Raw genomic sequence first — 14,770 nt, 5'->3', positions numbered from 1 at the left:
CTGAGGCTAAGAAACACTGTCACCACGGATAAATCCACAATAATTGAGAATTTCAATAAGCATTTTTCTACAGCTGGTCATGCTTTCCACCTGGCTACCCCTACCCCGGTCAACAGCACTGCATTCCCCACAGCAACTCGCCCAAGCCTCCCCATTTCTCCTTCACCCAAATCCAGATAGCCAATGTTCTGAAAGAGCTACAAAATCAGCTGGGCTAGACAATCTGGACCATCTCTTTCTAAAAATGATCTGCCGAAATTGTTCACTCCAGACCTGACTGCCCTTGACCACCCATATTAGACACGCCTCTGAAACGCTGCTCCAGACACTGAGTCAGTAATTCAGGATAGGGGGCAGCATTTTCACGTTTGGAAGCCCAGAGTAAACTGCCTGCAACTCAGGCCCAGTTGCTGATTAAAATGTATAATATTTGTATAATTTGTTGTGTTAAGCCTTTTCATTAAGGGAACAATGTTTAAAAAAACATTACACATATTGATTTGTTTATAACAGTTCGACTACGAAAACAGTAATTAGACTTTTGTGAAAATATATTTGTAAAATTAATAATATCTGATCGAAAAAACGTGATAACTTTAAAGTAGTTATCTTGTTTGGGATAGGGAGCAGCAGTTTCACTTTTGGATGAATACTGTGCCCAGAGTGAACTGCCTCCTATTCAGTCCCAGATGCTAATATATGCATATTAGTATTGGATAGAAAACACTCAAAGTTTGTAAAACTGTTAAAATTATGTCTGTGAGTATAACAGAACTCATATGGCAGGCAAAAACCTGAGAAAAAATCCAAAACAGCAAGTGGGAAATCTGAGGTTTGTAGTTTTTGAACTCAGCCCCTATCGAAAACACAGTGAGATATGGGTTATGTTGCACTTCCTAAGGCTTCCACTAGATGTCTACCGTCTTTAGAACGTTGTTTCAGGCTGCTCATGTGAGGGGGGCCGGATGGGAGCTGTTTGACTAATTGGTCAGCCTCATTCTCAGCCGCGCGCTTTCACTTGAGAGGTAGCTCTTTTTGCCATTGCTTTTCTACAGACAATGGAATTCTCCGGTTGGAACATTATTGAACTTTTATGATAAAAACATTCTAAAGATTGATTCTATACTTAGTTTGACAAGTTTCTTCGACCTGTAATATAACTTTCTGAACGTTTCGTCCGAATGGACCAGATCGCAGATTTGGATATGTTTACCAAAAGCCCTAACAAAAGAAGCTATTGGACATAAATGGACATAAATTATGGACATTATCGAACAAAACAAGCATTTATTGTGGAACTGCGATTCCTGGGAGTGCATTCTGATGAAGATCAAAAGGTAAATGAATATTTATAATGCCATTTATGAATAATGTTGACGACCCAACATGGCGGATATTCCTCTGGCTGGTTTGGGCTCTGAGCACCGTTCTCAGATTATGCTTTTTCCGTAAAGCTTTTTTGAAATCTGACACAGTGGTTGCATTAAGGAGAAGTGGATCTAAAGTTCCATGTATAAAAGTTGTATTTTCATCAACATTTATTATGAGTATTTCTGTTAATTCATGTGGCTCTGCAATATCACTGCATGTTTTGGAACTACTGAACGTAACATGCCAATGTAAAATAAGATTTGGATACAAATATGAACTTTACCGAACAAAACATACATGTATTGTGTAACATGAAGTCCTATGAGTGTCATCATTCCTAGACAGGTTATCTATATGGCCTTCTGAGAGGTGCAGCGGTCTAAGGCACCGCGTCGCAGTGCTAGAAGCGTTACTACAGACCTGGGCTCCTTACTGTAGCGTTACTACAGACCTGGGCTCCTTACTGTAGCGTTACTACAGACCTGGGCTCCTTACTGTAGCGTTACTACAGACCTGGGCTCCTTACTGTAGCGTTACTACAGACCTGGGCTCCTTACTGTAGCGTTACTACAGACCTGGGCTCATTCCCAGATCCGGCTGTGGCCGGGAGTCCCATAGGACCGTTCACAATTGGCCAAGAGTCGTCAGGGTTAGGGGAGGGTTTGGTCGGTGGGGCTTAACTTGGCTCATCGCGTTCTAGCGATTGTTTGTGGCAGGCCGGGTGCCTGCGGGCTTACCCCGGTCGTCGGTTGAACCTCCGACACATTGCTGAACCCGGCTTCCGGGTTAAGCTGGCGGGTGTTGAGGAGCGTGGTTCGGCGGGTGATGTTTCGGAGGATGCATGACACCACCTCAGCCTCTCCTGAGCCCATTGGAAAGTTCCAGCAATGGTGACAAAAAGGGGTAATGTACCAAAAAAAAAAAAAAAAGGAAATAGCTAAGTATACATCTGAAGCTCTGTGAATAATTTCTGTAAATTCACTTCAGACAGGGTTTTCTTCTTTTTTTCTACAGTTCAGTGAGAATGATCCAGTGTAAACTACCAGTGACATGCTTACTTACAGGCCCTTCCCAACAACAAAGAGAGAAAAAGAAACATAACAGGAGGAATAAATCCAATGGAATAACAATAACATGGCTGTGTACACACAGCGTACCAGTATATAGATATGTATATATAAGTAGGGCTAGTGACTAGGCAACAGCAAAGATAGGTAACAACAGTAACAGCAGCGTATGTGAAGGCAAAAGAGTCGGTTCAAAAAAGGGAATATCCAATACAAAACTAACTTTGGGCCTCTTGGACTTCATCCCAGTATGACTAATGTCCCTAAAACAATTATGTATTTGTGCTATGTGTCACATTGTTGTTTCAATGAGTCAGGCTAGGTAAATAATTTGATCTGATGGTAAAAAAAAATGTATTGCATAGTCCCAGTCGTTATTAGACAGAACATCGCAGCCCGCAGGGAAAAAAACAATGTGTGGCTCACAGCAAATCTAAAAATCACATTTTCCCCAAACACAATTTTTTTTGTCTGTTTGTTGTAGTGAATTAAAAAACTAAATGTAAGTAAAAACACAACGTCTAAAGGTTCCTTACCAACATGGCTCCCGACCTCCAAGCCATAAGACTGGTGAACCTATCAAACCCAGACCATTTGGATTGACAACCGTTGTATGTTGCCCTGACATTATGCCCACACACTGGACTCTACCCCCCACACACACTGGACTCTACCCCCCACACACACACACTGGACTCTACCCCCTACCCCCCCCACACACACACACTGGACTCTACCCCCCACACACACATTGGACTCTACCCCCACTGGACACACACACACACACACACTGGACTCTACCCCCCCCCACACTGGACCACCCACACACACACTGGACTCTACCCCCCACACACACACTGGACTCTACCCCACACCCCCCCCCACACACACACAGGACTCTACCCACACCCACACTGGACTCTACCCACACACACTGGACTCTACCCACACACACACTGGACTCTACCCACACACACACTGGACTCTACCCACACACACACTGGACTCTACCCACACACACACTGGACTCTACACCCCCACACACACACACTGGACTCTACACCCCCCACACACACACACTGGACTCTACACCCCACACACACACTGGACTGGACTCTACACCCCCACACACACACACACACTGGACTCTACACCCCCACACACACACACACACACTGGACTCTACACCCCCACACACACACACACTGGACTCTACACCCCCACACACACACACTGGACTCTACACCCCCCACCCCACACACACACTGGACTCTACACCCCCACACACTGGACTCTACACACACACACACTGGACTCTACACCCCCCACACACTGGACTCTACACCCCACACACACACACTCTACACCCCCCACACACACACACTGGACTCTACACCCCCCACACACACACACTGGACTCTACACCCCCCCACACACACACACACTGGACTCTACACCCCACACACACACACACTGGACTCTACACCCCACACACACACACACTGGACTCTACACCCCACACACACACACACTGGACTCTACACCCCACACACACACACACTGGACTCTACACCCCACACACACACACACTGGACTCTACACCCCACACACACACACACACTGGACTCTACACCCCACACACACTGGACTCTACCCCCACACACACACACACACTGGACTCTACACCCCCCCACCACACACACACTGGACTCTACCCCCCACACACACACTGGACTCTACCCCCACTGGACTCCCCCCCACACACACACAGGACTCTACCCACACCCACACTGGACTCTACCCACACACACTGGACTCTACCCCCACACACACACTGGACTCTACCCACACACACACTGGACTCTACCCACACACACACTGGACTCTACACCCCCACACACACACACACTGGACTCTACACCCCCACACACACACACACTGGACTCTACACCCCCACACACACACACTGGACTCTACACCCCCCACACACACACACTGGACACACACACACACTGGACTCTACACCCCCACACACACACACACTGGACTCTACACCCCCACTGGACTCTACACACACACACACACTGGACTCTACACCCCCACACACACACACACTGGACTCTACACCCCCACACACACACACTGGACTCTACACCCCCACACACACTGGACTCTACACACACACACACTGGACTCTACACCCCCCACACACACACACTGGACTCTACACCCCCACACACACACTGGACTCTACACCCCCCACACACACACACACTGGACTCTACACCCCCACACACACACACACACTGGACTCTACACCCCCACACACACACACACTGGACTCTACACCCCACACACACACACTGGACTCTACACCCCACACACACACACACTGGACTCTACACCCCACACACACACACACTGGACTCTACACCCCACACACACACACACTGGACTCTACACCCCACACACACTGGACTCTACACCCCACACACACTGGACTCTACACCCCACACACACTGGACTCTACACCCCACACACACACACACACTGGACTCTACACCCCACACACACACACACTGGACTCTACACCCCCACCACACACACACACACTGGACTCTACACCCCACACACACACACACACTGGACTCTACACCCCACACACAAACACAAATAAAAGCTGTCATCAAGGCAAAGGGTGGCTACTTTGAAGAATATAAATATATTTTGATTTGTTGAACACTTTTTTTGGTTACTACATGATTCCATATGTGTTATTTCATAGTTGATGTCTTCACTATTATTCTACAATGTAGAAATTAGTCTAAATAAATAAACTCTTGAATGAGTAGGTGTGTCCAAACTTTTGACTAGTACTGTAAGTGTGTACTTACTACTTAGAAAAGTAGGATAGTCCAGAGAAAATATTTGAACAGCTTTATATAAACTCAGCTGTTGCCTGACACCCAATCAGCTGTGGAGTAAATGACTGACTCCATGTCTAGAGCAGCGTGTCGGGGGCGTGTCTAACATGGGCGTGATACAGGGTGTCGGGGGCGTGTCTAACATGGGCGTGATACAGGGTGTCGGGGGGGCGTGTCTAACATGGGCGTGATACAGGGTGTCGGGGGCGTGTCTAACATGGGCGTGATACAGGGTGTCGGGGGCGTGTCTAACATGGGCGTGATACAGGGTGTCGGGGGCGTGTCTAACATGGGCGTGATACAGGGTGTCGGGGGCGTGTCTAACATGGGCGTGATACAGGGTGTCGGGGGCGTGTCTAACATGGGCGTGATACAGGGTGTCGGGGGCGTGTCTAACATGGGCGTGATACAGGGTGTCGGGGGCGTGTCTAACATGGGCGTGATACAGGTTGTCGGGGGCGTGTCTAACATGGGCGTGATACAGGGTTGTCGGGGGCGTGTCTAACATGGGCGTGATACAGGATGTCAGAGGCGTGATACAGGGTGTCAGGGGCATGTCTAACATGGGCGTGATACAGGGTGTTGGGGGCGTGTCTAACATGGGCATGATACAGGGTTTCAGGAAAATGTGGCGCCGTACATTTAACCTGCAGTATTTAAGAAATGTACCGGACCCATATGCATTGGGTGTGTAACCTGATTAGAGTGTCCACCCACGGTGCTCAGAATGACACAAATCATATTTAGATTATGGTAATTCATATTAACCTTCTTACCAAATTACAATGCCCACCTTGAAGATGTTACAATAACTGTCACAGTTACCTTTCCTCAGCCAACAAGACAAATAACAAAATCACTAGCCTATGTCAATCTACTAACCCTCACAGTAGAAACATTTATCTAATTTTATTGGGCAGTTTGTCAGGAAGAAAAAATGGCCTATTCCAAACAGACTTTGGGACAATAAATCACAAATTCATACAACCAGTAGGCCTAGGCAACACAAACACCTTAAAAAGCAATGAGGCAGACGCAACAGATCAGAACGTTTAGTTTAAAACATTTTAAGCGCAGCAATGTGCACAGGGCAGTAAGCCATAATGCAATTAGCGGGAAAATACTGTTGCCAAAAGCGGTGAAAATAACAGTTAGAAATATGACTAGGATCATCATCAACTAGCACGGGATGCTAATATGACTAGGATTGTGCCTTTGGCTGATGGACAATGAAAGTTGATTTAAAAACCAATAGAACAGGAGAGAAAGTGGTCTCAGTGGCATATGGAAGTCAATAAAATAATTGCCTCCAATGGTCGGATTTTACTCTGAAAAAATATGCTATTTTTAAATCATGGGAATAAAAACTGCATGAAACTTTATTTAGACCTTTTTTGTCAGTAAATACATGCCGAGGCGGAAGTTATGACAATAGTTACTCATCGAGACTCCGTACTTTGCGAAGTAACGACCGTATTGACATTATTAATCTGGTGAATTGCAAGTGAACGACCGCTTCCTTGGTTTAAAGGAAAATCGTCAAATTCAACGTTTCCTGTAAACCCAGATCCCTGTAAACCCAGATCCCTGTAAACCCAGATCCCTGTAAACCCAGATCCCTGTAAACCCAGATCCCTGTAAACCCAGATCCCTGTAAACCCAGATCCCTGTAAACCCAGATCCCTGTAAAACCAGATCCCTGTAAACCCAGATCCCTGTAAACCCAGATCCCTGTAAACCCAGATCCCTGTAAACCCAGATCCCTGTAAACCCAGATCCCTGTAAACCCAGATCCCTGTAAACCCAGATCCCTGTAAACCCAGATCCCTGTAAACCCAGATCCCTGTAAACCCAGATCCCTGTAAACCCAGATCCCTGTAAACCCAGATTCTGGTTCATGAGAGACTATGAAGGAAGGAGCTTACCTGAGTTGGAGTCTGGGAATGACAAGTAGCAGATACTTGTTTTCTGGAACAAAAATAAGGTGACAGTTTATTTGACGTGACGTTTCAAATACAATACAAGACAGTCAGTGTGATACATGAGGTTACTTTTGAAAACATAACTTGCCTCCTTCTCGGATAGTTTTGAATGGTGTGGGTAGATGACCTGCAAGAGAGAGAAACAACAGTTGGCTAGCTAACGTAGCTGTTAACGCGGATAGCTAGCTAACTAGATGCTAACTATATAACGTTACTTTAAAATTCCAATAGCTTGCTAAAGAACATTAGCCAGATATATAGTTAGCTACGACTAACACCATTAGCTAGTGAGCCAGCTAAGCTTTAGCTATCCATCTAACGAATTGACAAGAAGCAGAGAAAGGTATTTATTTCACTGTACCTCCACCGCCTGGCCGAGTTCTAGATCAAACCCGACGACACAGATACAGTGTAGCCAGGCAGAGAAGCGATCCCACGGGAGGAGAAGCGGGTCCGTGTCCTCCTCTCCTCCAGGCCCGACGGTTAATGTTATTTCTTCAGCTGGAGAGATGCTCACATCCTCGTCTCCAACCTCTTCAGGCTCTGCGAGTTGCTCCTCTATCTCCTCAGAGCCCTGCAAAGCCATCATGAAACCCCGACGGTGGAAATTGCTTCCTTTAGATAACTTTTATACTGGTCACTTTATTCTTCGATAGCAAGCTAACCAATGTACCCCATACGTAAAAATAAAAATAAACTCACGTAGTCCGGCGTGGCTACGCTACGTAAGGACGTAACGTTGCAACCAGAAATGCAGTAGCGGCACAAGCCCACCAGTTCGCGCTACAATCATGGGCGTTTAAAAAAAAATGTTAACACATTTGCAAAACAATTTTTATTAACATATATCAACAAAAAAAAGAGGAATAGTCACACATGCAAACAAGCATACAAACAAACTATTTACATTGCCAGGAATCCTAAACAAACAGATCATATTAATTAAAAATACAAGAAGTTTTAATTGCCTTTTTGTTTTTCATTTTAGTTGAAGTAGTGCCATATTGTTTAAACTCATTTATAAAGTGAAAAAGTTAGGTTTTGAATTAGACTATTTGCATTTGTGAATGTGAAATTTACCTAGTATTATTAACAGTTTGATTAAATATACTACATCTTTATGTCAGAATTTCTCAAATAAATCATTATATCAAAACGATTAAATAGTATGACCGGTTCTATTAAAAAAAAATTAAAATCTGTATGTCAATCCAAAACATTCTACTATAAATACAGACAAAAAGCAAATGCAAAATGGTCTCCTTCTCCATTCCACAGAAATCACAGTTATATTCAATATTCAGCTTGAATCTTTCCAAAACATGTTTCACAGGATAAATTCTATGTAACATTTTAAATGAAACTTTGTTACTGATACAATATTTGTTAGCAATTTTCCATGATTTCCCCCATTGTATATCACCATAGATATCTGACCAAAATAATCTTGCTGAGGGAATTGTAGTATCACAAACAATATTCCCTAATCTGTTTATTACAACATTTATCTTTGATGATAATATTTCCAATTAATATATTTTCATGTAAATCTATGTTACTTACATCAACCACAGAGGAATTTAAAAGAGATACAACACCCCTTGGAATCGCATCAAAAACAATTGCATATTATTTTGGGGTTATTGGAATTTTAAACTTATCAAGAAATGCCCCATATGAGAGTAGATATCCATCCTCATTCAGTAACTGACCAACCAAAATAATTTTATTCTCAAACCAGTTATGAATCGTAAATCGTATATCTTTGTTGCTCCATATAAAGTATCTGTGATGGGGAAAATGGTGTTGATACGCTAACATCCAAGCTAAAATTGCCTGCTAATGGAATTTGGCCAACTTTACTGGAATTTTATCAACGTCAAAATTACAATGAAGCAAAAATTCTAAACCACCAACAGAGTCAAATAAATACTTAGGGGAGACATTCCAAATACTGTTCTGGTTCTTAATATATTTCAGAATCCAATTAATTTAAAAAGTATTATTTAGAGTATTGACATTTAAAACCTCAAGACCTCCTTGTTCTTGGGTATTAGTGAGAATACATTTCTGTAGATAGTCAGGCTTGTTCCTCCAAATAAAATGATAAAGAATCTAATCTAAGTCCTTTACCATTTTAGGGGGTAAGTCAAGTGATAACGAGACATAAACCAATCTGGATAACCCTTCAGCTTTGGATAATAAAACCCGACCATATAACGAAATATCTCTCATCAAGTTCATCAAGTTCAATTTCTTCTTTGTTTTCTCATTAATGGGGTTAAAGTTCAATTCACTCATTTGTTATTCATCCTTGCATATAACAATTCCAAGATAAATAATCTTATCTTTAATTGGGATGCCATATACTTCCTGTAAAACACAGTCCTTGAGTGGAAATAAGACTGACTTATTGATATTTTATTATTCATTTCATTTTTCATTTTATTCATTTTCCAACCCGAAACTAAGGAAAAATCTTCAATACAGGAAACTGCTTTAGAAACCTCATTCCTGTCTCTCAAAAATATGGTGGTATCATCAGCCAGTTGACATAGTTTAAATTCCTTGCCAAGTGCTGAACCACCTTGAAAATTCCCTTTCTTGATATGAAGAGCCATTATTTGAGTAACCAATACAAATAAACATGGGCTAATTGGGCAGCCCTGCCTAATGCCATGCCCAATATCAAATCTTTGGGATGTCCCGTGAGCTAGTTTTACAGAGCTAGTACAACCACTACATGAAGTCAAATCAAATCAAATTTTATTTGTCACATACACATGGTTAGCAGATGTTAATGCGAGTGTAGCGAAATGCTTGTAAGTTTGGACTGCTTTCAAAAAAAGTCACTAAACCCCCAAAAACATATTGCTTTGAACATAAACTCATGTTCTACAGTGTCAAAAGCTTTATAAAAATCAACAAACATAAGAAAACTATCATCAAGGATGAGGTCATTATAGTCAATCATATCTAAGATCAACCTGATGTTATTACTAATGTGTCGACCATGCATAAAACCACATTGTTCTTCATCAATTATATGACGCAAGCCTTGTTTCAACCTCTTAGCAAATACAAGGGCAAATAATTTCCCAACATTATTCAACAGGCTAATAGGTCTCCAGTTGTCTATATAAAGACTATCCTTATTAGGTGTGTGAATCAAAGTAATTACACCTTGCTTTAAGGAAGCCAGGAACTCCCCTTTTTCTATTGATTCTTGAAACATAACAAGAATGAAAGGAATCAATTTATCATTGAATGCTTTATAAAACTCGCTTCTTCAACCATCATTTCCAGGGGACCTATTGTCCTTAAGGCTTTTAATACAGTCTTTATCTCAATTTCAGATACCTCATCATCACAAAAATCCTTGAAATCATTATCTATTTTCTTAGCAATTTTTGCCACATTGTCTAAGAAAATATCCATATTGGAAGTTGGCTGGGCTGATATACAGATTCTGATAAAACTGGGCAACATAGTGAGAGATTTCTTTTGGATTTTCATTGGGAGTATTATTAATCATTCATTTAAAAAAGGAAGACTTTTCCTCTTTCCCTTTTTTCTAAATTAAAGAAATATTTTGTATTTTTCTCTCCCTCTTCCGTCCATTTTCATCTTGATCTTACAAACGCTCCCTGGGCCTTTTCCTCGTAGATACAGTCTAACTGCATTTGTAATGATGACAGCTCCAGTAATTCCGGATTAGTTCAGTTTTTTTAGTATAATCCATTATTCCCTTTATGATGTCATATTCTTTCTCTCTCTTGGCACGAGCAATTTCTTTCCCCATTGAAATAGCCAAAAGCCTTATATCAAATTTAATTAGCTCCCAGTAACTTCCTAACATATTCATAACACAGGGACAATTCCAGTATTTATCAATAATTCCTGCTACTTCCTTAAATACTTCATTAGGGGCGGCAGGGTAGCCTAGTGGTTAAAGCGTTGGTCTAGTAACCGCAAGGTTGCAAGTTCAAATCCCCGAGCTGACAAGGTACATATCTGTCGTTCTACCCCTGAATAGGCAGTTACCCCACTGTTCCTAGGCCGTCATTGAAAATAAGAATTTGTTCTTAACTGACTTGCCTAGTAAAATAAAAGCTTCTCTAGTAAACTCTTGTTCATTTTCTAGTAATCTTTACTAACTTTTTTTGTTGACAAACCATGCATATTTATCTTTATTGATATCCCTTTGTGGTCTGTTAAAATCAATGGTTCAATCGAGACTATATCAACCTTGTCAGCCATATCTTCAGGTATCAGTCAGAAATACTCCATGTAAACATAATCTTATCTGGGTTCTTATGTCTCCAAATATGTAGAACACCTACTAACCTTAGACATATATTCCTTATCTCACAAACAGAATTGCTGTCCTTAGGAGGCCATCCATCTAGATTATCATGTAATACTGTGTTAACATCTCCACCCCATATCACTTTTGCCAATGGAAATGTAATTTGCTTATTTTCCTCTGAATGTCTCTAAATAAAATACAGTACCTTGACTTGTTATTGGAAGCATAAGTATTTACAACAATGAATTGAATGTGGTTGACATCTACTAATAGTATAATCCATCTCCCTGTATTATCTGCTTCATCACTCAATATGTGACCCTTAAAGTTACCTTTTAAAATAGCGACACCTGCTGACCGATTAGTACCAAATGAAAACCAAATATCATTCCCCCATTGACACTTCCAAAATGCAGTATCAGGCATGAGTCTCTTGAATTAAATACAAGTCGGCACTCTTAGCCTTACAATACAAAAATAAAGATTTCCTTTTCAAAATATTACAGATTCCCCTGGCATTAATAGAAAAACAGAAATGGACATTTACTATCACAGTGACTAGATGAAGAATATTAAACTTGTATACGTTCACATGAACCAGGGTCTCACAAAAAGAAAAGTTCTTACTAGTTGCAAATAAAAAACAGTCCTTTGGACCACACCAAGTGGTTGATCTAAATTATATACAGTGCCTTGCGAAAGTATTCGGCCCCCTTGAACTTTGCGACCTTTTGCCACATTTCAGGCTTCAAACATAAAGATATAAAACTGTATTTTTTTGTGAAGAATCAACAACAAGTGGGACACAATCATGAAGTGGAACGACATTTATTGGATATTTCAAACTTTTTTAACAAATCAAAAACTGAAAAATTGGGCATGCAAAATTATTCAGCCCCCTTAAGTTAATACTTTGTAGCGCCACCTTTTGCTGCGATTACAGCTGTAAGTCGCTTGGGGTATGTCTCTATCAGTTTTGCACATCGAGAGACTGAAATTTTTTCCCATTCCTCCTTGCAAAACAGCTTGAGCTCAGTGAGGTTGGATGGAGAGCATTTGTGAACAGCAGTTTTCAGTTCTTTCCACAGATTCTCGATTGGATTCAGGTCTGGACTTTGACTTGGCCATTCTAACACCTGGATATGTTTTTTTTAACCATTCCATTGTAGATTTTGCTTTATGTTTTGGATCATTGTCTTGTTGGAAGACAAATCTCCGTCCCAGTCTCAGGTCTTTTGCAGACTCCATCAGGTTTTCTTCCAGAATGGTCCTGTATTTGGCTCCATCCATCTTCCCATCAATTTTAACCATCTTCCCTGTCCCTGCTGAAGAAAAGCAGGCCCAAACCATGATGCTGCCACCACCATGTTTGACAATGGGGATGGTATGTTCAGGGTGATGAGCTGTGTTGCTTTTACGCCAAACATAACGTTTTGCATTGTTGCCAAAAAAGTTCAATTTTGGTTTCATCTGACCAGAGCACCTTCTTCCACATGTTTGATGTGTCTCCCAGGTGGCTTGTGGCAAACTTTAAACAACACTTTTTATGGATATCTTTAAGAAATGTCTTTCTTCTTGCCACTCTTCCATAAAGGCCAGATTTGTGCAATATACGACTGATTGTTGTCCTATGGACAGAGTCTCCCACCTCAGCTGTAGATCTCTGCAGTTCATCCAGAGTGATCATGGGCCTCTTGGCTGCATCTCTGATCAGTCTTCTCCTTGTATGAGCTGAAAGTTTAGAGGGACGGCCAGGTCTTGGTAGATTTGCAGTGGTCTGATACTCCTTCCATTTCAATATTATCGCTTGCACAGTGCTCCTTGGGATGTTTAAAGCTTGGGAAATCTTTTTGTATCCAAATCCGGCTTTAAACTTCTTCACAACAGTATCTCGGACCTGCCTGGTGTGTTCCTTGTTCTTCATGATGCTCTCTGTGCTTTTAACGGACCTCTGAGACTATCACAGTGCAGGTGCATTTATACGGAGACTTGATTACACACAGGTGGATTGTATTTATCATCATTAGTCATTTAGGTCAACATTGGATCATTCAGAGATCCTCACTGAACTTCTGGAGAGAGTTTGCTGCACTGAAAGTAAAGGGGCTGAATAATTTTGCACGCCCAATTTTTCAGTTTTTGATTTGTTGAAAAAGTTTGAAATATCCAATAAATGTCGTTCCACTTCATGATTGTGTCCCACTTGTTGTTGATTCTTCACAAAAAAATACAGTTTTATATCTTTATGTTTGAAGCCTGAAATGTGGCAAAAGGTCGCAAAGTTCAAGGGGGCCGAATACTTTCGCAAGGCACTGTATATATATATATATTTTAATATAATTGCAAATAACATTGTACCATAGATTGGTAAAACGAATAGCCGTCAAGCTAACATTAAGTGTCAGTGCGAATTTCCCTGCCATAAAAAAAATATATATTAAAAAAAGTTTGGCTCATATATAAAAAATAGTTTGGCTCAGACAAACAATGCTCTTTCCTCAAGACATATAAAGTTTTATCAGATGCAAATAAAACTCAGTCCTGCACAACTCACTTACCACGGCCGGTTATGTGGTTTTGATTGGCTAGAAGTGTCCTCATTTGTAGTCGATTTCATCTGCTCTTCCTTTAGTTGCAATTTTTGCCATTCTCTGTATTTATGCAGTAGCATCAGATCATATACCTCCATGTTTCAGTAAATAAAATACATTGTAGTAATTAGGGGCTACAGAGTGGCGCAGTGGTCTAATACACTGCATCTCAGTGCTAGAGGCGTCACTACAGACCCTGGTTTGAATCCAGGCTGTATCACAATCGGCCATGATCGGGAGTCCCATAGGGCGGCGCACAATTGGCCCAGCGTCGTCCAGGTTAGGGGAGGGTTTGGACGGGATAGGCCATCATTGAAAAATAAGAATGTATTTTATTATTATTATTTACTTTTATTTTATATTATTTATTGTAACTGACTTGCCTAGTTAGATAAAGTTACAACTGTCCGCACCTTTTACTTTATCTAAGTAGGCAAGTCAGTTACAATGCCCGGGATCAAACCAGGGTCTGTAGTGACACTTCTAGCACTGAGATACAGTGCCTTAGACAGCTGTGCCAATTGGG

General features: G+C 41.6%; 1 protein-coding gene across 1 annotated transcript in view; it reads right to left on the bottom strand.

Annotated features, from left to right (window-relative positions):
• Positions 1-8,030, bottom strand: part of dennd6aa (DENN/MADD domain containing 6Aa) — a 40,727-nt gene extending 32,697 nt beyond the window's left edge. The window contains exons 1-3 of the mRNA XM_042324962.1: positions 7,706-8,030; positions 7,433-7,471; positions 7,288-7,330 (exon numbers count right to left, since the gene is read on the bottom strand). Coding sequence (XP_042180896.1) covers positions 7,288-7,330; positions 7,433-7,471; positions 7,706-7,933 — 310 coding nt within the window. The 5' untranslated portion in view covers positions 7,934-8,030. The remainder of the gene's footprint in view (positions 1-7,287; positions 7,331-7,432; positions 7,472-7,705) is intronic.
• Between the last annotated feature and the right edge of the window lie 6,740 nt (positions 8,031-14,770).

The sequence above is a fragment of the Oncorhynchus tshawytscha genome, linkage group LG07, assembly GCF_018296145.1.
Source record: "Oncorhynchus tshawytscha isolate Ot180627B linkage group LG07, Otsh_v2.0, whole genome shotgun sequence".
In the NCBI taxonomy this organism is placed as follows: domain Eukaryota; kingdom Metazoa; phylum Chordata; class Actinopteri; order Salmoniformes; family Salmonidae; genus Oncorhynchus; species Oncorhynchus tshawytscha.
The sequence above is the reverse complement of the archived record's forward strand: the minus strand, read 5'-3'. Positions and strand labels throughout refer to the sequence as shown.